General features: G+C 39.2%; 1 protein-coding gene across 1 annotated transcript in view; it reads left to right on the top strand.

Moving 5' to 3' along the window:
• The window catches only part of LOC126354600 (C2 domain-containing protein 3-like), a 70613-nt gene that overhangs the window by 25053 nt on the left and 20343 nt on the right, over positions 1–25217 (top strand). Inside the window, exons 7-10 of the mRNA XM_050004351.1 lie at positions 14866–15015; positions 15223–15393; positions 15480–16727; positions 22104–22280. Coding sequence (XP_049860308.1) covers positions 14866–15015; positions 15223–15393; positions 15480–16727; positions 22104–22280 — 1746 coding nt within the window. The remainder of the gene's footprint in view (positions 1–14865; positions 15016–15222; positions 15394–15479; positions 16728–22103; positions 22281–25217) is intronic.

Genomic DNA, 25217 nt, shown 5'->3' on the forward strand with positions numbered 1-25217 from the left:
ACTTACATTATGTGGGATAAATTACTGTTTAATTAAACAGTAATAAAGTAAGCCTTGCGTTATATCAATCTGTTGCCACATACAAATGTTACCACACAGTAATGACCCGCTAGAAATGGTAAACAGCACAGTTGCCTCAGATCCCTGCCAACCACTTATTTAAGTACTAATTACATTTGTAGATAACTGCCCCATTCTGGGATTGTTCTGCTAGCCCGGAATCTGGATTATTTTCTTGCATGGATTGTAAATTTTTTACTCACCTATTTTATTTTATGTTACTGCTGCTCATTTGGATGTACAACAACAAAATTTGTTACTGTGTTAGCTGAAGAAATAATGAAGGAATAAGTACTGGCTCACAATTTTAAAACAACAATCTAACAGTACAAAACAATGTTATTTGTGAGTGGTGCACTTTATACACAGCTGTGTCTCCTCAAGTGTTAAATCTATTTGGGCTTGCCTGTTATTTGGTTTTTTTGTATTGTTTGATGGGTAGTAGTCAAAGCAATATGTATAATCCATAATGAGACACAGAGAAGTATTTATTTCAGTCTTGTTTTGTACAAAAAAGAATTTACTTGCATCTCATTTTGCTGTAAACAATGGAAATGTGGGAAAGGCTGAGAAAGTTGTTCTGAATTATGATAACTGATGTTCAGTGAGTCATCCAATATGTGAAAGTGTTACTGTTTAAAGCAAGCTCTTAAAAGGTCTACTTATTGTTGTCGATATTGTTATTGGGTGAGCTTCCATATATCTATACTCTTTCAGTGACTATTGACCCTATGAGAGGGTTTATACCTCATGTACAAGTATTTATTAAATTTTTTGTGACTTCTTGAATGTGTCCCTAAATTACCTTTCTCAATCTGAACAAAGCTTTGTAATATCCTGTCATCCTATGTTGATACAGTGGCAAATTCTGTGAACAATATGAGGATAGTGGTTGCCCATTCACATTTTTGTTTCACTTATTACATCTTTTCTATGGATCTTCTCAGTGTATCCTCTCATTGGACCTACCAAGAACTCTGTATAGTGAAACAATACTTGAGAGTGGTCTATATAGAAGAGTTTTATACATCTAATCGTACAAAGATATTATAATTGTTCAGTCTTGTTCAGATGAAGTGCTGCCTGCTTTTGTTTTTCTCCTTCTCAGTGTCTGAGCTAATTCAACTTAAACACTGCTGTGAATTGTAGGTATCATTGATGCTGCATTCGGACAGTGTTGGTGTATTTCATCTGCTTAATATGCCTTATCTTACTTACACTTATATTTATAGTTAGTTTCCATTCTTTTTACTAGGCATTGGCTTTGTTTATTGATATCAATATCACAGGATATTTTTGAAGGAAGTAATTTTGACAAAAAACAATATTTTTTATAATAATTTATTACATCAACAGTAACTTTAATATGTTTATAGTATTCACATTACTGGTTTCAGCAGGCAGCTACCATCTTCTGATGTGACGAAACTTGCTACAAAGCTTCATACAGATATATAATGAAAACAGTTAGGGTCTTCAAACATCATGATGTTAACTAAAATATTTCAGTGAATGCACATCATACTACCATGTGGTGAAAGACCACAATTAAAATATTGTCCGCTGCAATCATGTAGGGGATGCATGTGAAAGGGTTATATATAGGGAAATGGGAGGCTGAGGCTAGAAAGGCAGGGCAGAAAAAACATAGGTGAAACTGGGCAAATAACAGAGTACTTTGAATTACTTAAAACTGATATTTTAAAAACATGGTCAAAAACACAATAGTTAAAGATGAAAACTTTATAAATTTTAAAAAATGTTTTATATTAAAACAAAGATTCCAAGACTTACCAAGCGGGAAAGTGCCGGTAGACAGGCACAATAAAATAACACACAAACACACACACACACACACACACACACACACACACACAAAATTTCTAGCTTTCGCAACCGACGGTTGCTTCTTCAGGAAAGAGGGAAGGATAGGGAAAGACGAAAGGATGTGGGTTTTCAGGGAGAGGGTAAGGAGTCATTCCAATCCCGGGAGCGGAAAGACTTACCCTAGGGGGAAAAAAGGACAGGTGTACACTCGCGCGCGCCCACACACACACACACACACACACACACACACACACACACACACATATATATCCATCCGCACATACACAGACACAAGCAGACATATTTAAAGGCAAAGAGTAAGGGCAGAGATGTCAGTCGAGGCGGAAGTACAGAGGCAAAGAAGTTGTTGAAAGACAGGTGAGGTATGAGCGGCAGCAACTTGAAATTAGCGGAGGTTGAGGCCTGGCAGATATCGAGAAGAGAGGATATACTGAAGGGCGAGTTCCCATCTCGGGAGTTCGGATAGGTTGGTGTTGGTGGGAAGTATCCAAATAACTCGGACGGTGTAACCCTGTGCCAAGATGTGCTGGCCGTGCATCAAGGCATGTTTAGCCACAGGGTGATCCTCATTACCAACAAACACTGTCTGCCTGTGTCCATTCATGCGAATGGACAGTTTGTTGCTGGTCATTCCCACATAGAAAGCATCACAGTGCAGGCAGGTCAGTTGGTAAATCACGTGGGTGCTTTCACACGTGGCTCTCCCTTTGATCGTGTACACCTTCCGGGTTACAGGACTGGAGTAGGTGGTGGTGGGAGGGTGCATAGGACAGGTTTTACACCGGGGGCGGTTGCAAGGGTAGAAGCCAGAGGGTAGGGAAGGTGGTTTGGGGATTTCATAGGGATGAACCAAGAGGTTACGAAGGTTAGGTGGACGGCGAAAAGACACTCTTGGTGGAGTGGGGAGGATTTCATGAAGGATGGATCTCATTTCGGGGCAGGATTTTAAGGAGTCGTATCCCTGCTGGAGAGCCACATTCAAGGTCTGGTCCAGTCCCGGGAAGTATTCTGTCACAAGTGGGGCACTTTTGGGGTTCTTCTGTGAGAGGTTCTGGGTTTGAGGGGATGAGGAAGTGGCTCTGGTTATCTGCTTCTGTACCAGGTTGGGAGGGTAGTTGCGGGATGCGAAAGCTGTTTTCAGGTTGTTGGTGTAATGGTCGAGGGATTCGGGACTGGAGCAGATTCGTTTGCCACAAAGGCCTAGGCTGTAGGGAAGGGACCGTTTGATATGGAATGGGTGGCAGCTGTCATAATGGAGGTACTGTTGCTTGTTGGTGGGTTTGATGTGGACGGATGTGTGCAGCTGGCCATTGGACAGATGGAGGTCAACGTCTAGGAAAGTGGCATGGGATTTGGAGTAGGACCAGGTGAATCTGATGGAACCAAAGGAGTTGAGGTTGGAGAGGACATTCTGGAGTTGTTCTTCACTGTGAGTCCAGATCATGAAGATGTCGTCAATAAATCTGTACCAAACTTTGGGTTGGCAGGCTTGGGTAACCAAGAAGGCTTCCTCTAAGCGACCCATAAATAGGTTGGCATACGAGGGGGCCATCCTGGTACCCATGGCTGTTCCCTTTAATTGTTGGTATGTCTGGCCTTCAAAAGTGAAGAAGTTGTGGGTCAGGATGAAGCTGGCTAAGGTGACGAGGAAAGAGGTTTTAGGTAGGGTGGCAGGTGATCGGCGTGAAAGGAAGTGCTCCATTGCAGCGAGGCCCTGGACGTGCGGGATATTTGTGTATAGGGAAGTGGCATCAATGGTTACAAGGATGGTTTCCGGGGGTAACAGACTGGGTACGGATTCCAGGCGTTCGAGAAAGTGGTTGGTGTCTTTGATGAAGGATGGGAGACTGCATGTAATGGGTTGAAGGTGTTGATCTACGTAGGCAGAGATACGTTCTGTGGATGTTTGGGTTTGTGAATTTTAGGAAGTAGGTAGAAGGTAGGAATGCGAGGTGTCGGTGGGGTGAGGAGTTTGATGGAGTCAGGTGAAAGGTTTTGTAGGGGGCCTAAGGTTCTGAGGATTCCTTGAAGCTCCGCCTGGACATCAGGAATGGGATTACCTCGGCAAACTTTGTATGTAGAGTTGTCTGAAAGCTGACGCAGTCCCTCAGCCACATACTCCCGACGATCGAGTACCACGGTCGTGGAACCCTTGTCAGCCGGAAGAATGATGATGGATCGGTCAGCTTTCAGACCACGGATAGCCTGTGATTCGGCTGTGGTGATGTTGGGAGTAGGATTAAGGTTTTTCAAGAAAGATTGAGAGGCAAGGCTGGAAGTGAGAAATTCCTGGAAGGTTTGGAGAGGGTGATTTTGAGGAAGAGGAGGTGGGTCCCGCTGTGATGGAGGACGGAACTGTTGCAGGCAGGGTTCAATTTGGATAGTGTCTTGGGGAGTTGGATCATTAGGAGTGGGATCAGGATTGTTTTTCTTTGTGGCAAAGTGATATTTCCAGCAGAGACTACGAGTGTAGGACAGTAAATCCTTGACAAGGGCAGTTTGGTTGAACCTGGGAGTGGGGCTGAAGGTGAGGCCTTTGGATAGGACAGAGGTTTCGGATTGGGAGAGGGGTTTGGAGGAAAGGTTAACTACTGAATTGGGGTGTTGCGGTTCCAGATTGTGTTGACTAGAATTTTGAGGTGTTGGGGGGAGTGGAGCTGGAAGTGGGAGATTGAGTAGATGGGAGAGACTGGGTCTGTGTGCAATGAGAGGAGGTTGAGGTTTGTTGGAAAGGTTGTGGAGGGTGAGTGAGTTGCCTTTCCGGAGGTGGGAAACCAGGAGATTGGATAGTTTTTTGAGGTGGAGGGTGGCATGTTGTTCTAATTTGCGGTTGGCCTGTAGGAGGATGCTATGTACAGCCAGTGTGGATGTGGGAGAGGAAAGATTGAGGACTTTGATTTGGGATAGGAGTTGACGGGTGTGTTCATTGGCCGAGTCGATGTATAGGTGAAGGATTAGGCGGGTGAGGGCTATGGATTGTGCTGTTTGGAACTGGTATAAGGACTGATGGAAAGAAGGATTGCAGCCAGAGATGGGAACTTTAAGTGTGAGGCCTTTGGGAGTAATGCCAAATGTCAGACAAGCCTGAGTAAATAAAATATGGGAGCGTAATCTGGCTAGGGTGAAGGCATGTTTGCGGAGAGAATGTAAATAAAATTTAATGGGGTCGTTGTAGGGATGTTGTGAGGTTGACATGGTATTAGTAGGTGGAAAGGGTAATATGAGGTTAAAGTGAAAGTAAAGAGAGATTTATATAGGGAGAGATAAAGGTGTGAAAAAAGTCGAAAAAGTGTTGGTTTGAGATGAGCTATGTTGATCATGTGCTGAACTTAGGTTGGTGAACAACAATGGGTGCAAAGGTTGGGTAGTTATGTTGTCTCCAGATCACGTTAAAGGGTGGGGAAATTCAAGAAAATTTCGAAAAATTTTTTTTCGAAAAAAGTTTCGAAAAAATAATTTGCGAAAAAATAAAATTCGAAAAAAAAATTTTCGAATAAAATCTCGAAGGCACACAGTGTTTGTTGGTAATGAGGATCGCCCTGTGGCTAAACATGCCTTGATGCACGGCCAGCACATCTTGGCACAGTGTTACACCGTCCGAGTTATCTGGATACTTCCCACCAACACCAACCTATCCGAACTCCGGAGATGGGAACTCGCCCTTCAGTATATCCTCTCTTCTCGATATCCGCCAGGCCTCAACCTCCGCTAATTTCAAGTTGCCGCCGCTCATACCTCACCTGTCTTTCAACAACTTCTTTGCCTCTGTACTTCCGCCTTGACTGACATCTCTGCCCTTACTCTTTGCCTTTAAATATGTCTGCTTGTGTCTGTGTATGTGCGGATGGATATGTGTGTGTGTGTGTGTGTGTGTGTGTGTGCGAGTGTACACCTGTCCTTTTTTTCCCCAAGGGAAGTCTTTCCGCTCCCGGGATTGGAATGACTCCTTACCCTCTCCCTTAAAACCCACATCCTTTCATTTTTCCCTCTCCTTCCCTCTTTCCTGATGAAGCAACTGCCAGTTGCGAAAGCTCGTAATTCTGTGTGTGTGTTTGTGTGTTTTGTTCATGTGCCTGTCTGCCGGCGCTTTCCCGCTTGGTAAGTCTTGGAATCTTTGTTTTTAATATATTTTTCCCATGTGGAAGTTTCTTTCTGTTTATATATATATATATATATATATATATATATATATATATATATATATATATATATATATATATATATCCGCACATACACAGACCATATGTGTATGTGCTGATGGATATGTGTGTGTGTGTGTGTGTGTGTGTGTGTGTGTGTGTGTGTGTGCGTGTGCGTGTGTGCGTGCGTGCGTGCGAGTGTACACCTGTCCTTTTTTCCCCCTAGGGTAAGTCTTTCCGCTCCCGTGATTGGAATGACTCCTTACGCTCTCCCTTAAAACCCACCTCCTTTCGTCTTTCCCTCTCCTTCCCTCTTTCCTGAAGAAGCAACCGTCAGTTGTGAAAGCTAGAAATTTTGTGTGTGTGTGTTTGTGTGTTATTTTATTGTGCCTGTCTACCGGCGCTTTCCCGCTTGGTAAGTCTTGGAATCTTTGTTTTAATATATTTTTCCCGTGTGGAAGTTTCTTTCTATTTTATTTACATCATTAATTTAAAAATGTTTTGTTAAAAATATTAAAAACAGATAAATTGTTAACTGACGTGGATGTCAGGGACTATCATCCTCTAAAATAACTAAACAAATCATAAAAATATATGTATACTTTTTGTAGCTAATTTAACATCCAGAACAAGTTTTATAAATTTTATAATAAAATACAAGTGCTCATATTAAAACAGTCATACATATATAAATAATAAACAATTAATGAAATCATTATCGGACACAGTTTGTAAAACGTGTCATTAAAGAAAAATACAGCCAGAAAGACTCATTAATAAAAAGCAGTTGTAAATATTAATACAGTGATAAAAAGTTGTTCTTAAAACTGCTAAAATGAAACTGCAGTAAAATAGATTGGTATTAGGGCCGTCTTCTGGGTGATTCCATAATGTTCTATTGTTGGTGCTGTTGGTGCCAATGTGTTTACTCCTGTGTTCTCAGTAGTGTGCAGTAGGCTCAGCACAGCTGCTGCCTTCCATATAGTCGCTGTGATTTGTCAGATGCCACTTCTCTCCATTTCAGTGAAGGATGAGAACATTAGAAACATTAGAAAAGGAACTCTCATAGCAACCATTTTGATAGTTCAGCACATTTACAGGATCCTACATATTGTGTGTGTGCGAATTTCAAGTTATTGTAATATATCTAGTGACAGCCCTGTGTCTGCACTATAGAATATTGTAAGATTTCTTTATAGGTATTCAACAGTGTGCAATCATCAGATGTGCAATGAAAGCTGTCTTATTACTATGGAATCATGAGTTTTCTTTAAATCTAATTTCAAAGTATTGCCCAGTTTGTCCCATGTGTATTTTCTGCAATTGCTACACTTGATTTGGTACACTCGTGAGCTTTGAAATGAATTCTTGTTATTATCAACCTTGTGGTGTAATTGGGTTTCAAGTGGTTCTTTTGTTTGGAAATAGAACTTTGCCATTATGAATATATTTTACAATCTTGTTGGATACCTAACCATAACAAGTCGTAGGCACATACATTGTTTTTTCATCGTAATTATAGTTTCCTCTGTTTCCCATTGTGTTTTTTGCCATATGCTGCAGTTTCTGTTTTCTCTTCATGCACTGTGAAGCCACATGATTGATTCCATAGCTGTTGTTCGTTACTATTTGTTTTAAGATATCAAGTTAAATAGTTATTTCATTTTCAGTTAGTGGCAGTTTGAGTGTTTTTGTACTCCGTTCATCATAAGAATAAAGCTGATTTAAACATTTAGGTACAATAATAAGCATATGTTTTATGCTGTGCATTAAGTGCACATTGACTCAGTGATAATATGGGACAACAGCTTTACCGGCGCATTTAACTTGGTCAGCACTGGCCGGTCAGCAGGTAGAGCTAATCTGCAGTGACATGGCTAGCTGCAATTCAGATGTAAAAAGAGACCAGCAGAAAAGCAATACAGCTTCAAATTTCATTTAATTTCTAAGCAGAATGGAATAATACACTGCAGCTGCCACAATACAGTTCTTAGATGACTAGATGGAAAACATAACATGCTCTCCTTCTTAGGTAACATACTATTGTAATTAAAAAAGAGTGATGAAAATTCCTAACTTAACCACGGGGTAATTTTTCTGCATAAGTTGTGTGTAATTTAAGAGAGTATTGAAGGGATTTTACTCTTCTTTAATGACGTGCTGTTTTGCATCCCATCACTGTTCAGCTGTGATGTGTGACAAAGCTCTATGCATTAGTTTATGCCTGGCAGCTTAACAGTCATATTATTTCTGGCGACAAACTCCTTAACCTGGCTCCAGATCAGTTCTGTTGGGTTCAGACTGCAGTGGTACAGTGACTTGCAGACTTAGCTACATCATCAACAATGTGTTGGTCTACATTACAACGTTCAACCTGTTGCAGCAATTCAACTTTAATTGCAGTAGGATAGCAATTGGCTTCCTTTTCTACCAACTAGTTTACAATGCCTTGCTTTTTCCAAGATTTTTGCGGCCAGTGCTCAACTTTCACGCTGTGATAAAATGCATTGTCCATTACAATAATGCTGGAGGACTTTAATATGAGGACAACATCTCTAAACTACTTAACAAACACTTCACCATTCATTTCTTTGTGGTAATCACTTGTTTTCTTAGATTCAAAAATTAAATCACCACCTTCCACGAAACTGCATGTGCTGCCTATAAGCACAATAAGTAACTGCTTTCCTTCTCATGTCAGGTTTTTTATGCCTTGTGACAGACATGCAACAAAATCTTGGCTCTTACCAATAATTGTTGTGCCTGTCCTTGTCCCACATTATCCCAGATCTCATCAAGGTTATAAATATACATTTCTCATGTCTAAATTTGTGAATCTGGCAAAGGTAATGCATCCTCCTGTCTGTTACTATACTGTTTCATTATCTTTTTTCTAACTGGACCCCCCCCTCCCATGAACCGTGGACCTTGCCGTTGGTGGGGAGGCTTGCGTGCCTCAGCGATACAGATAGCCGTACCGTAGGTACAACCACAACGGAGGGGTATCTGTTGAGAGGCCAGATAAACGTGTGGTTCCTGAAGAGGGGCAGCAGCCTTTTCAGTAGTTGCAGGGGCAACAGTCTGGATGACTGACTGATCTGGCCTTGTAACACTAACCAAAATGGCCTTGCTGTTATGGTACTGCGAACGGCTGAAAGCAAGGAGAAACTACAGCCCTAATTTTCCCGAGGGCATGCAGCTCTACTGTATGATTAAATGATGATGGCGTCCTCTTGGGTAAAATATTCCGGAGGTAAAATAGTCCCCCATTCGGATCTCCGGGCGGGGACTACTCAAGAGGATGTCGTTATCAGGAGAAAGAAAGCTGGTGTTCTACAGATCGGAGTGTGGAATGTCAGATCCCTTAATCAGGCAGGTAGGTTAGAAAATTTGAAAAGGGAAATGGATAGGTTAAAGTTAGACATAGTGGGAATTAGTGAAGTTCGGTGGCAGGAGGAACAAGACTTCTGGTCAGGTGACTACAGGGTTATAAACACAAAATCAAATAGGGGTAATGCAGGAGTAGGTTTAATGATGAATAGGAAAATAGGAATGCGGGTAAGCTACTACAAACAGCATAGTGAACACATTATTGTGGCCAAGATAGATACGAAGCCCACACCTACTACAGTAGTACAAGTTTATATGCCAACTAGCTCTGCAGATGATGAAGAAATTGAAGAAATGTACGATGAAATAAAAGAAATTATTCAGATAGTGAAGGGAGACGAAAATTTAATAGTCATGGGTGACTGGAATTCGAGTGTAGGAAAAAGGAGAGAAGGAAACGTAGTAGGTGAATATGGATTGGGGCTAAGAAATGAAAGAGGAAGCCGCCTGGTAGAATTTTGCACAGAGCACAACCTAATCATAGCTAACACTTGGTTTAAGAATCATGAAAGAAGGCTGTATACATGGAAGAACCCTGGAGATACTAAAAGGTATCAGATAGATTATATAATGGTAAGACAGAGATTTAGGAACCAGGTTTTAAATTGTAAGACATTTCCAGGGGCTGATGTAGACTCTGACCACAATCTATTGGTTATGACCTGTAGATTAAAACTGAAGAAACTGCAGAAAGGTGGAAATTTAAGGAAATGGGACCCGGATAAACTGACTAAACCAAAGGTTGTACAGAGTTTCAGGGAGAGCATAAGGGAACAATTGACAGGAATGGGGGAAAGTAATACAGTAGAAGAAGAATGGTTAGCTTTGAGGGATGAAGTAGTGAAGGCAGCAGAGGAACAAGTAGGTAAAAAGACGAGGTCTAGTAGAAACCCTTGGGTAACAGAAGAAATATTGAATTAAATTGATGAAAGGAGAACATATAAAAATGCAGTAAATGAAGCAGGCAAAGAGGAATACAAACGTCTCAAAAATGAGATCGACAGGAAATGCAGAATGGCTAAGCAGGGATGGCTAGAGGACAAATGTAAGGATGTGGAGGCTTATCTCACAAGAGGTAAGATAGATACTGCCTACAGGAAAATTAAAGAGACCTTTGGAGAAAAGAGAACAACTTGTATGAACATCAAGAGCTCTGATGGAAACCCAGTTCTAAGCAAAGAAGGGAAAGCAGAAAGGTAGAAGGAGTATATATAGGGTCTATACAAGGGCGATGTACTTGAGGACAATATTATGGAAATGGAAGAGGATGTAGATGAAGATGAAATGGGAATTACAATACTGCGTGAAGAGTTTGACAGAGCACTGAAAGACCTGAGTCGAAACAAGGCCCCCGGAGTAGACAACATTCCATTGGAACTACTGACAGCCTTGGGAGAGCCAGTCCTGACAAAACTCTACCATCTGGTGAGCAAGATGTATGAAACAGGCGAAATACCCTCAGACTTCAAGAAGAATATAATAATTCCAATCCCAAAGAAAGCAGGTGTTGACAGATATGAAAATTACCGAACCATCGGTTTAATAAGCCACAGCTGCAAAATACTAACACGAATTCTTTACAGACGAATGGAAAAACTAGTAGAAGCCGACCTCGGGGAAGATCAGTTTGGGTTCCGTAGAAATACTGGAACACGTGAGGCAATACTGACCTTACGCCTTATCTTAGAAGAAAGATTAAGGAAAGGCAAACCTATGTTTCTAGCATTTGTAGACTTAGAGAAAGCTTTTGACAATGTTGACTGGAATACTCTCTTTCAAATTCTAAAGGTGGCAGGGGTAAAATACGGGGAGCGAAAGGCTATTTACAATTTGTACAGAAACCAGATGGCAGTTATAAGAGTCGAGGGGCACGAAAGTGAGGCAGTGGTTGGGAAGGGAGTGAGACAGGGTTGTAGCCTATCCCCGATGTTATTCAATCTGTATATTGAGTTAGCAGTAAAGGAAACAAAACAAAATTTCGGAGTAGGTATTAAAGTCCATGGAGAAGAAATAAAAACTTTGAGGTTCGCCAATGACATTGTAATTCTGTCAGAGACAGCAAAGGACTTGCAAGAGCTGTTGAATGGAATGGACAGTGTCTTGAAAGGAGGATATAAGATGAACATCAACAAAAGCAAAACGAGGATAATGGAATGTAGTCGAATTAAGTTGGGTGATGCTGAGGGAATTAGATTAGGAAATGAGACACTTAAACTAGTAAAGGAGTTTTGCTATTTGGGGAGCAAAATAACTGATGATGGTCGAAGTAGAGAGGATATAAAATGTAGACTGGCAATGGCAAGGAAAGCGTTTCTGAAGAAGAGAAATTTGTTAACATCGAGTATTGATTTAAGTGTGAGGAAGTCATTTCTGAAAGTATTTGTATGGAGTGTTGCCATGTATGGAAGTGAAACATGGACGATAAATAGTTTGGACAAGAAGAGAATAGAAGCTTTCGAAATGTGGTGCTACAGAAGAATGCTGGAGATTAGATGGGTAGGTCACATAACTAATGAGGAAGTATTGAATAGGATTGGGGAGAAGAGAAGTTTGTGGCACAACTTGACCAGAAGAAGGGATCGGTTGGTAGGACATGTTCTGAGGCATCAAGGGATCACCAATTTAGTATTGGAGGGCAGTGTGGAGAGTAAAAATCATAGAGGGAGACCAAGAGGTGAATACACCAAGCAGATTCAGAAGGATGTAGGTTGCAGTAGGTACTGTGAGATGAAGAAGCTTGCACAGGATAGAGTAGCATGGAGAGCTGCATCAAACCAGTCTCAGGACTGAAGACCACAACAACAACAACAACAACAACAACAACTGGAAACCAATGTCTCACATTAGTTTGTGAAATGTTGTCCCTTTAAAACTGGGCTAATCTTCGTTGTAATTTACAATTTTAAATATCTTATCTCTTGTGGATGAAAAAAGCATGCACCTTTGACCACACAGCACTTATCACAAAATCGTCACACTTTTGTAAGACACACGACTGACTTTTCCCTGTCTTCCCTACTGTGGAAAGTTTGCAGGTATTTTGTTTTTCTTTCTGTGCACTAAGAACACTTGACACAGAAATACCAGTAAATTCAGATGTCATTTCTGCAATCTGCCATATCACTAGTGATAGATAGTTCTCTGTAAACTTGTTAAAAACATTCAGAACAGTCTGTTTCTCACCATTTTTAATGGTGTTCCACGTGTGTGTTTCACAACAGAGCAGAAGCAGTGTCAGCCATTTTCACACTACGTATTAACAACACGACAGTCGGAGTACAGCAGTACGTACACTGTGACTATACACAATTTTTTAAATGAAAACTACATAGCTAAAATATGACTCAGAGAAATGCAAATGGCTATTAATACATTAGAATATCTGAAGTTATCATTTACAGTAGCAAGCAGTAAGGTATCTTATATATAAGTACGACCTACTTCCAATAGCGTAACAACACCGATGTACGTGTGCTACAGCTGCTGACCAATCGTTGCATTTGTGTTGATTTACATCAGATTTATTCTTATAATGAATGGAATATAGTAATGTAGCATGAAAGTATACTTTTTCCATTGTTCCAGATGACAGGATTTAATGTAAACAGTGGCATCAGTGGTTGTAAGCTTTCTAAAAATTGGAATACATGTTTACCCCTAATTTTGGTTAATGTCAAATCTAAGAAATTGAGACTGTTGTTTGCTTCCATTTCAACCATGAACACATTGTGTTTAATTTATCAGCTAAATTATTAAGTTCAGCTTGACTACCAATGAATAGTGTTATAGAATTGTCTACGTAACAGTTGTAATATGTAATTTTCTTCATTATTTGTGGGAATTGTTGAAGATTCTGCATCCCAAGTATTATACAAACATTTACAAAGGCTGCATACTTACAGTTGGTTGTACGCCAATTTTTTAATAAAAATGTCTATGACAATTTGCAAGGTGCTATTGAAAAGTGGTTTTGTGTGTTGTATGTATAACAATGACTGCATTGAACTTTCATCAACCACACTGAGCCATGTTTAACTTTTTGGTGTTCCTTCACCATGCAATGTGACACACCAAATTCTGTGTTGGTAAATGCTCAAAGAGTTAGATTCTTCCAAGTTGTATCACAGTGAATACGACAGTTATACACAACTTGCATATAATCACAAATTACATACCTTTTTAGACAAGACAACAGCCTCTTCCTGCAACATGTGCAAAGTGACTACCTCCCCTCTCCCTCTCCTTTTCCACAGCAATCTCATTATGCAGCTTTTGAAGCGTAAAGATAAGATTATTTTACAGATTGGTAAGCAGTTTCATTATTCACTTGGTAATGAAAGAATGATTCATCATCTTACATTTTTCTAGAATAAAAAATTCATTGATATTATGATTTTTAACATTTGACTTGAGCACAGTATCCAATAATATCTTCTATTGAGTATGTTCTTATGACAAAATTCATTTTCAGGACTTAGAATTTTTATTGGTCAAAGTGCAATGTAGGGAAAGATAGATTGCTGTATAACGTAAAGACGACACATTAAGTTGAAGACAAGCACAATTAAAAAAGACACTTACACAAAGCCTCGGTCACAGCCAGAATGCACTCTGGCCTGAGCGGCCAGAGTTGGCAGACGTGTGCATGAAGTGTACTTGCTTGTGTGTATGAATGTACATTTCTTTGATATTTGCGGCTTCGAGCATGCATCTTCCTTTCATTTATTCCTTTTCAGCAGAAAATGTTTTACCATTTCTCTAAGAATGAATATAGGACGATATTTCATCAAAGTTGTTAGGTTACTTTACTCCAACTTGCTCAGCTCATGATTATCTTTGCCATAGGAATTTAAACAATATGACTGTAACATGAATTAGTGAAAAAGAATTTGCACCACTCAGTCACTATTTACATTTTAATTTCATTTTACTGTCCTTGATTGACTTATTAAATTTTCATGCCCTTCTCTGGAAGATACAACTTTAGTTTAGCCTAGATTTTATTTACTCTTGTTATTAGGAACTTCTTCTTGCATTAAGTGTATTGTACCTTCAGAGTTTTTATCAGATGAATAGCCACACTGACATGAAGGAAGAAGAAGTTGCAACAACAAGTGCAAACATTGTTGTTCTAATTATCTTAGTTTAATGTTAAACTAAAATCACACCTTCAAAAAAATAAATGTGAGAACATACCAAAACACAAAAGGATAGCCAAATAAATTTGAACACCTAAATAGTGACTGATTGCTGTAAAGCCTTCCTCTATAATATCTCCTTCTCCCTTCCAACTACCCCTAATCTCTCATTCTTTTGTGAAGGACATTTAACAATCACATACAGTTGGAGTGTCTGAGACACATCGAGTCTCACCATTATCTACACTACTCATTAATGTAGATAGTTAAGAATTTATGTGTGTTTTCAGATATTACTACACATTCTCCTACACATCCCAGAAGGCCGTGGTTTTAGATATGAGACAACATACTTGGTGACACGCATGCTTTGGCATGAAAATGTGTCCATGAGCAGTGTTCAGTCTGCCACAGAATCTCCGAAGTACGACTTCCATGAGGTATACATTTCCAGATATTTATTTTAAAATTAAGCTGCATGTTTTGCTTGTAAAACAGTCTTCTTCACTTGCATGTTATTGTTAAGCAGTAATAAAGAGTAGCACAGAACTCTTCCTTTCATAATATGCTTTTTTCCAGAAATGTGACAATTTGTTGTTGCATTTTAACAATATAATTCAGAGCTTCATTCGAGTGTTTCTTTCCAGGTCCTTCCTGTGTACCTAGACAATAATTTCTTACAAAGGTGTCATAACAATATAATGGTAACAGAAGTCTGGTGTGACAATAAATTACTAGGTCTTGTGAAAATGTCTCTAGAGCCTTTCTACACTGCCTTCTACAATCAAACTGTGAGAGCAAAATGGCTCACACAAAAGGTAAACTTGTTAAAAAAGATTTTACACTTAAACAAGCATTTCTGGAGAATATTAAAATACTTAATTTCTGTTTTCTTCCATTTTAGAGTCCCGTTGTTGGACTTGATGGATGGGTTGACATTGTGAATCCAGCATCTGGGTTGAAAGTTGGGCAACTATTAGTCGTCTTGGCAGCTGGTACGAAGACTCAGATCAAAACCTTTGAGTATTCACTCATGCCTGAGGTGTATGGACTATCTAATGATAAAAAATTGAATTGTGAACAATTGTATGATTGTGATGAAGATTGTAATAACAGAATTGTGAATCATTCTAATCCAGTACATAAAAAAAGTCATCTTTGCAGCTCTAATGACTCAACAACAAAACAGAAACCAAGTCAGAGACAACATGTAGTAAGTGGAGGCAGCATCATAGATACAGTGTTTCCTCCAAAATTTGTGAATGGCGAAAGCATTAAGATCACTTCACCGTATGAAAGGCAGGGAAACTACTGCATTTCTCACGGTAACCCTCATGCAAACAAAGAAACTGCGAAGTCTAAAGATAAAACTTCCATTAATAACAACAACGATGTTTTGATGAACAGCGCTTTTGAATCAAGTGAAACTAATGTTGAATCAGCTGATTCAAATATGGGGATTTCAACATCTGATGATGATATCAACAGAAATCTCCATGGCCATGTTACAAACAGAGAGAAAATATCAATTATTGGTCATCCTAACAGTAGTGGCAAGACTTGTACTCAGAAATACCATTATAGCGATTCTGTCACAAAATCAAAATCTGGAAGCAGCAATAGACACTGTACAGATGATATGTTAAATCCAGGTTTCTTGTCATCAGATAGAGATATATCATTGTCCCAGACATACCATGTTTTGGATAAGAGAGGAAGTGAAATGGAATACATGTGCTTGAATACAGCTTCGTCTGAACTTGATGAACAAGCATCATCTCTTGACAATGCCATTATAGAAAACAAAAGAAGAAGACGTGCAGACCATCAAATATCATCCACTGACACTGTATCTACAGAAGTGTCTGTTGGTTTTTCAGGCACCATAGTTGATACAGTACATCAACAGGAAGAAAGGAAATCTGAGACATGCTTTCATGCACACATTGAAGTTATAAATGCTTTGCATCTTCCACTTGTCAGAAGGAGTAAGAAACGTGTCCAGCCCAGTTGTTATGTAACTTTTGAGGTCAGCACTTCTACGTGTGATGATGACAAGAAGCTGCTCACAACCCCCGTAGCATGGCACACCACAAGCCCAGCCTGGGATTGGTCATGTGACACGTGGCTTCCAGTGCGACTTCTCAAAGATGTGAGTATCTGCATATGATCTTTTAGCCTCTGATAATGACATGTAGAAGACAAAGGCATTTAAAAATGTGTATTTATTGTATATAATGTGCATATATTTGTCCAGGTTAGAACACTAGCATTTGTAATTGATCTGTGATTGATTTTAAGTGTTTGAAAACAACTCTTTACGCTTCTCTCAGTATTTAGTTTTCCATTGTATATTTTGTATATTAGTACTCAAGATTCTTGTAAGGATAAGTGTTGTGAAGAAACGTTACGATTATTAATGAACAGAGCAACAAGTGTGTAGTTTTTTCAAATGAAATTTTCACCTTTTGCCATAAGTTTTTTTATTATTGGTTTGTTTCACACTATTATGATTGTAGCTTTATAGCCATTATCAAATGCAAAGGTGAAAACACATCATTAAATATCAGGTATGTCCAAATGACATGACCTTGTTGAAATTATGTCATTCAGACATGTTGGGTATTTAATGACTCTTTTCATGTTTGAATTTGATAATGGCTATAAAGTTGAAATGGTGATAGGATAAAATAAATGAATAATAAAAAAATTTACAGTCAAGAGGAAGCAGTCCCACTAAAGAAGTTCATTATGCATGTGTCCCTTAGTAAAAGAGAAATCATCAAATTTCATATAACTTTATTTGATGAAAACTTAGAGTAAAGGAATTTTGTTATTAACACATTATTTCATCCTGGTGAGAAGGTTGTAGCTGTTACTTTTAGATCAAAATTACTGGAATCCTTGTTTCTATCTTGCTAGAACTCTAATTTCAAACTTGGCTTTAAGGTTTGCAGTGTATTATGTTCAGTGGTGGCTTTGATGTTGGGATGGAACTTGCCATAAATGTCAAATGATTGTTCTTTTTCTACCTTTTTACCTAGGTAAAGTTCAGTTGTGTGATAACAGTGAATGCTGTAGTCAGTACTTTCTTGTGATCAGCATAAATATTAGTGAACACTCTAATGAAGTTTGATTACATGACCAGAACTTCTGTCTGTTCATAAGATTCATTCTTAAATTGAAAATCATTATGTTTAACACAAACTCCAGAAGATCTTTAACTCCTTTATTGAACTGGTTTCAACTTTTGCTTATGTTATTTAGTGATGGTTAAACAGGAATATTTATGTGCAGATCTGCAATATCAGAAGTTATGGGCCTTACTTATGTATCTAAATGTTGATGACTGACTATGTGAATTAGGTGTTTTATAGCTCCAAAATGCATCAAACTTTAATATTTAAAAAACAAAAGAAAAGATATTATAAATGACATACTGTTATGTAAATATTTCAGTTCTGTAAATTAGAATAGATTAAAATTGTCACATTTTAGTGCCACAGGTTGAGTGTAATACATATTTTTGACAGTGTATCTGTTGTTGGGGGTCATTTGGGAGTCATTCTCAAAGTATCAGATTTGCGAAGATTGCTACTAGTTCTTTTTATTACTATGACCGTATCTGACATTTCTACACTGTCATCATTGGATCTTGTAACAGTACGAGATGTTCATTGTGGTGTCAAGCAATTAGTATACTGGGTCATCAGCACATGATGTTGTATGGTTTGATTGTGTGGTATGTTATTTGTGATATGTGGATGTTTCTTTCCATTTTTCATCACTATATGATTTTAAGTGTTGTAACAAGCATATACATCTAATAGTGTTACGAGATCTGATGATGACAGTGTAGATCTGTCAGAACCAGTCATTGTAATAAAAAAGTACTAAAGTCATTGGTAAATGTGATTCTTCAAGAGTAATATGAATCCAATATTCCTGATAACGAACTGATTGAAATGTGGAGTAAAATTTTTATTCCTTGAAGCAATCCGAAAGAATGTGATTGAGGTTTTAATACCTCAAAAGTAATCCCAGTAGCTGTGAAGACATTTATCTCATAATAGGGTAAGGCAATCAGTTCCATTCTCACAGGAATTTAAAGATCACTGGTAGAACCACACTCACAACCACTCACATCTCAACTTTTTGTAAATTGATACCCAAGACGGTTACAAAAAGTATTATAATCAGTATATCTGTACCATAGGACCAATGATTCCTATCCAATTTAAAAACTTATGGGAAATCATTTTGGTAGAGAAAAATTATGCCATTCAATAATAATAGCTTCTTCATACCTACCATTTCACGCGATGTATATTCATAGTGATGTGTGGTTTTCCAGAAAATCCACAAAAAAAAAAAATTGCATTCTCCCCACCACCCGAGAGAATCCCATTGATCTTGAAAACTGGTTTTGGTGTTTGATCTTGGGAGATAAATGGTGGCACTAGATTCCATCACTCCTGTGACCTCACTAATCTGTATGCTGTGTGTTGAGCAGTGAGTTGAGTTTCATGTGTGTGACAGTGACTTGTAAACACTATATCAAGAACGTGGTTCTGAATAATATCGTTTCATATCAGTTGTTGTCCGTAATTGTATTTGTTGGCAATATCCTGCACTGAGGATTGTCTATCCTCTGTGACACTTGGCAGCAGTCGACAGTCGCCTTTGCCATCAGTACATTGTTGCAGTGGCAGCTGACCATTTAACTCTGGTGGCAGGAGTTTTCCCTTGAGTATACTCATGCTAAAAACCAGTGCTTGCCCAACCCATGACATGGGATTTTGCATGTGTGAGGCACTCGCATTCTGTGTGTAGTCAAATCTTTTGAAATTGCATGTCATGCCCATCTTGTGCTCAAATGCCACTTAGATGGCTACCAAATGGTGTGATGAAACCCAGTCTCATGTCAGATTATTCCTTTTGCCATGGCAGCAGAATGCTATATCTTCAACACAGTAGCTGTATTTAATTCCATTGCTGTTGAGTGTTTTTCTTCCATATTTTAACTTGGATGGATTTAATCTTTTTTTCTTTTTCCCAATTACAGTAATCATGAAAGAGGAATACATTTGCTTGTGCCATGATCCTATTAACAAAACAAACTGACAGTAAGCTTGTATCTTTACAAGATGTATGTCTTTACTGCTGACTTTCTTCAGCGCTTTAATCATATGTTTCCACATTCTCTGTTACACATGTCTAGTGGATATATTTTCATTTTGGTTCTTCAAGGTGGTATTAGTTATGGCCTTCCTCAAGTTTCTTTTATCTCTTATGTGTCCAGTTTACTTCACAGACCCTAGCTATTGGTGTCGACAGATTTAATGATGTGTGTGTCTTGCATTTTAATTCATCAGACAAGAATATGTTTCATCTTAATGATTCATCGGACACTGAATTATCATTAACCCTAAGACTAGGTAGGGCTGTTATTATCTGAGTCAAGATCTTATTTTTATATGGACTGTGCACTGAATCGCTGCTCTGTGGCCTTTTCAAAGGAATAATTCTAGCATTTGCTTAAAGTGAATTAACAAAAAAAGTGGAAACATAATATTGATGAGCGGGTGGGGATTTAAAGTTTAACCACTGCACTACTCACTCTTATCAGTACATGATGTCACATTCACCTATGAACATGCGACATGTTTGACTTGTTTCCTGTCTATTACTTGGGGAAAAAAACTCTCTATACACTCGGGTTCAAGTTTTGTTTATTGAACGTTTTCTTGGAAGGGTAACAGACAGTTTCAAGAAAGCATTTGACACAACACCAAACTGCAGACTGTTAACAAAGGACCAAGTGTATGGCATAGGTTCTCAGATATGTGAGTAGCTCAAAGGCTTTTTAAGTAATAGAGTCCAGTACATTGTCCTGGGTGGTGGGTGTTCATTAGAGACAAAGGTTTCGGTACAAGTGCGCAAGTACATCTGCCGGATAGGGTGAGCAGCAATTTTGACTGTTTGCTGAAGGCTGTTTAGTGTACAGGAAAGTGCTATCTTTTAGCAGCAGTCGGAGGATACAGGATGTATTTCTATTTGGTGTGATGAATGGCAGCTTGCTCTAAATATGGAAAAAATGTAGGTTGATGCAGGAGAGTAAAAAACACTCCTGTAATTTTGGTCCTGTTTATGGTGTCCTGCTTGATACAGACATATCTATTAAAAATGTAGGTATAATGTTACAAAGAATTGGAACTCAAATTGGCTGTGGCTTCCTCAAAGAAATAAAGTGATTTAGCAAAACAGGGGAAAGGTAATATTGATGAGCAGATGGGGATTTAAACCTTAACCACTCCACTAATGTCAGTTGAGAATTAGTGTCGGTTATTTTTGAAGGAGATGCGCAGAATACTGAAATGATCCATTCTTGAATACTGTCCATTTGTTTGGGAACCACACCAGGTTGAATTACTGAAATTTATTGAAGCACTTCAGAGACATGATGCTAGACTTGTTACCTGCAGGTTTGATTAACACATGTATTTTGGAAATGCTCTTTAAACTCAAATGTGAGTACTTGGAGGGAAGAGGATACACTTTTTGTGAAATACCATTGAGAAAATTTAGAGAACAATCATTTGCAACAGATGGCAGAACACTCCCTACTGTCACCAACATATAGCTCGTGTAAGAACTGTGAAGACAAGATAGCAGAAATCATTGCTCACACAGAAGAACAATGACAGTCATATTTCCCTTGCGCCATTGGCATGTGGAACAGAAAAGGGATTGACTATCAGTGGTACAAGTTACCTTCTAGCATGCACCATATGGTGATTTGGGAAACTTGTATGTAGATGTAGATCCCTGAGCTCCATAGTTCTGAATTGACGGAAATCAAAAGCCTTCACATGTCTGGTGTTATATTCTTGACCCTGCAAATCTGACATGTCAAACAATAATGTTACTGTATGTTGCATCATTGTGGCTATTACGTAATGAGTGCCTTGCTCTCTTGTCAATGTTTTTGTTTTGAAATGTTAGAGTTAGCATATCCGGGACAATCAAAAGCACTATGTTTGATTTCTCAGAGAAATAGGCTTACAAAAATTGCTAAAATATACATCACTACTTCTTCCATAGATGCTTGGTACAAAGCATATGAGTAGTGTCAGCATTTTGTGAGGAAGGCTGAGTGTGTTCCACTTGCACTGCTCCTTCTCCCTAAGGCAGTGTGTGAATTGAGCAGAGATTAGTCCTGTAGCCACAAATTGTATAGTTTCACATGTAACTGGCTCTTCGTTCTGTGTATCATAATTTATGCTTTGCTTTTCTATTTAAATTGTAGTGTTGTAATTTTCTCATTTTCCAACAGTTTTCCATCTTTTGTTTCAATCCAGTCTTGCAATTCTATTAACACTAGTTTTTGGTGAAGATGGTTACAACTTCTAAATTATTTATGTCTGACAATGAAAAAGTTGTATATTACTTAAGGTCAGGTTTTCTGTGCAAAATTTATAGTGTTTTCTGTGAGGTACTCAGTTTTCATATGCTACCTCATTTCCAGAAAAGCAAGTCTCTGATATTTAAGATTTGGATTAAAGCTGAGACTTCAGGCAAAGAAGAAGATAATATACTTGGACATGTGTCTGTTGACCTAACTGTTCTGCTGTTTGGAATGCCGTGGATATCTGGTTGGTTCAACATAACAGATTTCACTGGAAACAACAAAGGGCAAATAAAGGTAAGAGTGCCTTTGTTTGGCTGAATAGAAGAGCACTAGAGACAAATGCGATCACTTATGATGATAAGGGCATAACAGTTCATACATTGAAGTTTGTTAGTTCCAAAGAGTTTTAATATACTTGTTGTGGCTCATTTAAAAAACTGAGTCCTGCAATAAAAAAAAGAGAGTCCATAACAAACAAATTTGAAGTAGCGTCATGCAATATTAAAAGCTGCGTATGTGTGGTCCATTCATAGTCCATTATACAGACTTGGCTGAGAAGCAAACCTCTCCTTTCCTCTTTTCTGAAGCATGAGAATGATGCACAAACTGGCGAATGCTACAAAAATTCCGTCAGTAACCATTTCAGATGTGCATGTCTGCTGAGACAACAGGGATAGGAGGCACACCAATTCTGTGTTTCTGTATTCAAGCACTCTCATTTTTTGTTCACCCTTTGCGTTACGGGCACTTTTGGACACAAATATGTAAGAGCATAAGAGATTATTGAACAGTATATATAAAAAAAAAGAATCCTATGCCATATAAATTACGCAGTTTGTAGTTCCACAGTTAGAAAGTATAGTAACAAACACTATTATATAGAGTTGTAGAAGCAGTTGTGAAGTGACTTTGATGTTGCAGTGTATGTATAGCTTTTCCTCTCACAATGATTAAAAACAAATAATTCATGACTTTTGTATATAATGCTCAAACTCACCCAGTGAATGAAAAATTAAAAATCTAGTTAAGACATGTCAGATAAAATAATATTATTACCAAGAAGCCAGATGATGGTTTCGTTTATACAAAAATATAATTTCATCTTGTCAACAAGGGAAGATACCGTAATAGCTTTTAAATGGCATTTAATAGTGTGAAATTGAGTTGTTCTTCAATTTTGTACTTATTCTCTTGATTTGTCACATTTAATGGAGATATTCTAATTTATTGCCTTTCTGTTGTTTTGGTGAAAATAATGAACTAAAACCATGTTAAAGGAATATATGTTTCTGGCCCTTATAGAGATAAGTATTCAATTGATAAAAAGTAGGAAACATTCTGAAAATAGTTCTAGATTAGATGCTCAGACAACAAATACTATGGAACTAAAGTATATCAACTATTGAAATAAGTAGAAAGGTCCTGCTTTCCAGCAGTGAACTATGGATGGACAAACCACTTTAAAATTTGAGAAGACTTTAAAATTCCTGTAAGTTAGTTTTCATGAAGTCTGGAGTAAATAGAAAGTATTAAATAATGGCAAATGTCTTAGAAGTGCAGTGCACGTGCCCCCCCCCCCCCTCCCTCCCAGGGGGCTCACGGTTCTTTCATGAGATTGTGCATGCCGCAGATGGGGGGGCCCTGAGCTATTGCAGCCAATTCTTCCTTCCCTGGCTGCATTTCCCTTACTCTGCCCTTCCTCCCTATCCTTGCTCGTTCCCCGTTGCCCCCTCCTCACCCTGTCTCGGTGTTCTGATTTATATTGACCTAGGAATCCACCTGGTTTCCTGTATTGGTTGCAGTTTTGTTATTTTTGCTTGATTTTTCATCCTTTTTTGCGTTTAGGTCCCCACTTGAGGTTTGACCTCCACTTCAAAATTTCCTGTTTTTAGTTTGATCCGTTTGGGGAAGAACTCCCTCCCTACCATCTATGGTGGGGATTCCTCCTCCCTTTTCCTTCTCCTTTCCCTTCACAGCTGTAACCACCTTCCACGCTGCTAACACGTGTAGCCAGTCAATGTGGTGGGGCTGTTATGTACCCATATGGCTGAGTCCCCTGACAACACAGGGATCACGCTACTGATACCTGAGCTATTGCCTCCCCATATATGCCAAGGAGAGGTTGCTTATCTTCCTGGAGCATCTGAACTCCCGGCAACAACTGCCATGCCGGACAGCCCTTGCTCTGGCTGGGTGGCGCCCATGGGGAGAGCCCCTGGTCGGAGTGGGTGATATCAGGGTGAATGCTTGGCACATGAAGCACATCAAGCTGCAAAAATCAGGCCATTCTCTAACGGCTGTCTCTTCGAATGGTGAAGGATATTTGAATGCTGCTTTGTATGACCCAGCAATATTCCCTTCCCTGGCTGTGCCATGGGAGGAGGGCCAGCACGCCGTCTTGGGATAAAACCCTATCCCCATTACCTCGTGTGTACTAAGATGGATTGGGACACATTCACTGCCATAAAGCCATTGTTTTTCGTGGAAAATATTGAGGACAAATTTGGTGAAGTGGAGTCTCTTAATAAGATGCGGTCAGGTTCACTGTTGATCAAAGCTTCTTCTGTAACCCAGTCCACAGCTGTTCATGCCTGTGATGGTCTTGGCAATGTTCTGGTGACTATTACTCCTCACCAATCTCTGAGTATGATCTAGGGAGGGATTTTTCAAAGGGACCTCATCCTGCAAACTGATGAGGAACTCCGGGCTAATCTGGAGTGGCGTGGCGTTCATTTTGTTCGACGTGTGCAGAAGGGTTGCAAAGACAACTGCATCGATACTGGCGCTTTCATTCTGGCTTTTGAGGGGGACACCATCCCACAGAAAGCCGTGGTTATATGCTAAATATGTGACGTGAAGCCGTACATCCCTCCACCTATGCGGTGCTTTCGGTACTTGCGTTTTGGGCATATGTCTTCCCACTGTATGGTGGACCCTCTGTGTGATAACTGTGGATGCACACTCCATGAGGGAAACTCCTGTGTTCTGCCACCTGCGTGTGTCAGTTTTGCTGACTGCCATTCCCTTACTTGCCGGATTGCCCGGCTGACAAAAGGGAAAAGAAGATCCAAGAATTCAAGTCCCTAGATCGCCTGTCTCATGCTGAGGCTCACTAAAAGTATGAGAGACTCCATCCAGTGTCATTATCTTCAACTTTTGCCTCTGTTACATTATTTCCTCCTCCTACCTCTTCCTTACCCCAGCCCCATCCCACTCTCCTCTCCCCCTCCC

This window comes from Schistocerca gregaria, chromosome 3 (genome assembly GCF_023897955.1).
Source record: "Schistocerca gregaria isolate iqSchGreg1 chromosome 3, iqSchGreg1.2, whole genome shotgun sequence".
NCBI classification, from domain to species: Eukaryota; Metazoa; Arthropoda; class Insecta; order Orthoptera; family Acrididae; genus Schistocerca; species Schistocerca gregaria.